The sequence below is a fragment of the Cajanus cajan genome, chromosome 11 (assembly GCF_000230855.2).
Source record: "Cajanus cajan strain Asha chromosome 11, NIPB_CcT2T_4, whole genome shotgun sequence".
NCBI classification, from domain to species: Eukaryota; Viridiplantae; Streptophyta; class Magnoliopsida; order Fabales; family Fabaceae; genus Cajanus; species Cajanus cajan.
The window spans coordinates 15,078,765-15,081,702 of NC_138527.1; the positions used below are offsets into that span (position 1 = coordinate 15,078,765).

General features: G+C 46.9%; 2 protein-coding genes across 2 annotated transcripts; both read left to right on the forward strand.

Annotated features, from left to right (window-relative positions):
• The first annotated feature begins 299 nt into the window (after nucleotides 1-299).
• On the forward strand, nucleotides 300-869 carry LOC145953393 (uncharacterized). Its single transcript, XM_083067336.1, has one exon. It carries the CDS (start codon nucleotides 300-302, stop codon nucleotides 867-869), a length of 570 nt encoding a protein of 189 aa, XP_082923462.1.
• A 174-nt stretch (nucleotides 870-1,043) lies between these two features.
• On the forward strand, nucleotides 1,044-1,802 carry LOC145953394 (uncharacterized). Its single transcript, XM_083067337.1, has one exon. It carries the CDS (start codon nucleotides 1,044-1,046, stop codon nucleotides 1,800-1,802), a length of 759 nt encoding a protein of 252 aa, XP_082923463.1.
• Nucleotides 1,803-2,938: the final 1,136 nt, after the last annotated feature.

Below are 2,938 nucleotides of genomic sequence, written 5' to 3' on the forward strand. Positions count from 1 at the left end.
CCTTCGTGAACAGTTTGTGCAAGAAGCCACCTCGAGACTTGGATGACTTGAGGCAGAGGGCCACCAAATACATGCAAATAGAGGAATTGGCCGAGTTTCAAAATCAGAACTGACCTGACCTTTTCCTTGGGAAGAAAGAAAGTGACAAGGACCACAATAGATCTCGCCCCCAAGATGTACCTGACCGCGAAAAGAACAGAGGGCCGAGATACACACAGTACACGCCACTCAACACCAGCAGGGCCAAGGTGTTGGAGTAGGCCTTAGCCATAGAAGTCTTGGCTGTTCCCCGAAGAGCCATGACTCCGCCCCACGCGGATAAGACAAAAGCGTGCCAGTTCCACCAGAATCGAGGGTGCACTACCGAAGAGTGCTCGGCCCTTCAAAATCACATTGAAGACCTCGTTAAGGTCGGACACCTTCAAAACTTCGTTCGACCGTCAGACGACAAAAAGAATGACTACCGCTCTGGTAGGAGGGAGTACAGAAGGGAGAACCGAAACCGACCACCTCCAAGGAACCAATCTCGTGAATGCAGCAGGTCTCAAGAGAGAAACAATCAGCAACGAGACAGGAATCAACCCAGACGGGTAATAAATACTATTGCGGGAGGATTTGCAGGAGGGGGAAGCACGTCCTCAGCCTGCAAGAGACACTTGAGAACAATCAAGTCAGTTAATGTCGTAGGCAGAACATCTTCAATCCATATGCCCCCTATCACATTCACCGATCAAGACTTTCAAGGCGTCGACCCGGTGCAAGATGATCCCATAGTCATCAGCGTGGAGATCAACAACTGTATTGTGAGGAAAACTCTTGTTGATCAGGGAAGCTCGGCAGACATCCTATACTGGAAGATGTTTGAATAGCTCGGCATCCCTGAACAAGAGTTGACACCCTATGATGAGCCCTTGGTGGGATTTTCGGGCGAACGGGTGGACACTCGGGGAACAATAGACCTATATACCTACTTCGGGGACGACCGGCAGAGGCGAAGGATTAAAGTACGATACGTTGTGGTGCACGCCAACACCTCATACAACATGCTTTTGGGTCGACCCTCCTTGAATAAGCTCAGAGCCATCGTCTCCACCCCACACTTGGCAATGAAGTTCCCCTCTGAAGAAGGAACGATCATCATGCTGCATGCGGATCAAAAGACGGCTCGTGAGTGCTACTTCGCCAGCCTTCAGATACAGCCCACGTCGAAGCCAAGCAGGGACATCAATGTCATTGGCGATGTCAGCCGGTATAAGCCGGTCGGAGACCTGGAACTTGACCCTAGAGTGGAAGATGAGCATAGGTCAAACCAACAGAAACAACGATCCCGAAGAAGTGAAGAACAAGTCACTTATCTGAGTGCCCAATTGACGGAAGCCGAGGCAAAAGACATCAAGCAAATCGTACTGAAGTACTCGGACTTATTCGCCTGGACAGCAGCTGACATGCTGGGTATCGACCCAAGTTTTCACTGCCACCAGCTCTCGGTTTGCCAAGATGCCAAGCCTATTGCACAGAAGAAGAGAAAGATGGGAGGAGAGAGGGCCCATGCTATGAGAGAAGAAACAACCAACTTATTACTAGCAGGGTTCATCAGGGAAGTCAAGTACTCTACCTGGTTGGCCAACGTAGTAATGGTCAAGAAGGCGAATGGCAAGTGGCAGATGTGTACTGACTACACGGACCTCAATAAGGCATGCCCCAAGGATGCCTACCCCCTACCACACATTGACACGTTGGTCGATGGAGCTGTAGGTCACCAAAGGCTAAGTTTTCTAGATGCCTACTCAGGGTATAATTAGATACCCATGTACCTTTCGGACGAAGGAAAGACTGCATTCATCACTGATTCAACCAACTTCTGCTACAAAGTAATGTCATTTGGCTTGAGGAACGCAAGGGCAACCTATCAGCGACTCATGGACAAGATCTTTCGACGGTAGATAGGAACTTGCATGGAAGTATACGTAGACGATATGGTGATCAAATCCGATTCCACTGCCTATCACATAAAAGATCTCGGAACAATATTTGATGAGGTGAGACAGCAACACATGCGATTGAATCCAGCTAAGTGTGCCTTTGGGGTCACTGGGGGAAAGTTCTTGGGCTTCATGCTGTGAAAAAGAGGAATTGAAGCTAACCCTGACAAGTGCCAAGCCATCGTTAATATGCGAAGTCCCCGTAACGTAAAAGAAGTACAACGATTTTCGCCACCCGCCGAAACGGACATTGGCATTCGCGACGATGGTTGGACTCTTTTTAGTTTTGAAAAATGATGGATTGTTAGAACGACTTATTCTCAAACTGAGACCTCATCGAGCTAACAATTTTGTTAAATGATTCTCACCAATCCATGTTAATCCCAAACGGGACCCTCCATGGATTAGTGGTTTTCGTAAAAAGAAGGGGTTCTTGGAGTCGCCACCAATGTTTTACTCAAAACATTGGAAAAAGATATAAGGCAATTGATTTTCACAAATCAACTTTGGCCATTACAACCAGAGTCGGGTAAGGGAGTCGGTTACGTGCGAGGAAGGTGTTAGCACCCCACAACGCCCCTTTCGGGTTCCCTATGACGGATTATTTTATAAATAATAGTGTAAAGTTACTAAATTACCCCTATTTATTAGAAACGATTATAAATAAAATATTTACATGATGAAAGCTCTAAACGTGCAATGCAACAATCAAAAAGCAATAAATAAAAGCGGTAAAAGAAAGGATTTGGAAAGAAACCTTCGAAGCGGGCTTTTATATATATCAGAACAGAGTTAGGAGGCTTTTTGGCGCTCCTTCCCACTACACGTCCGCTCGCTCCTTTTCCTAAAAGTAATTTTTACTACGGAAATCAAAGAGATTTCCCTTCGACTTTGTTCGAGTCTCAAACTAATGGCTCATGACTCAAGAACTTCGTCGGATCGGCTCTCGGAGAGAT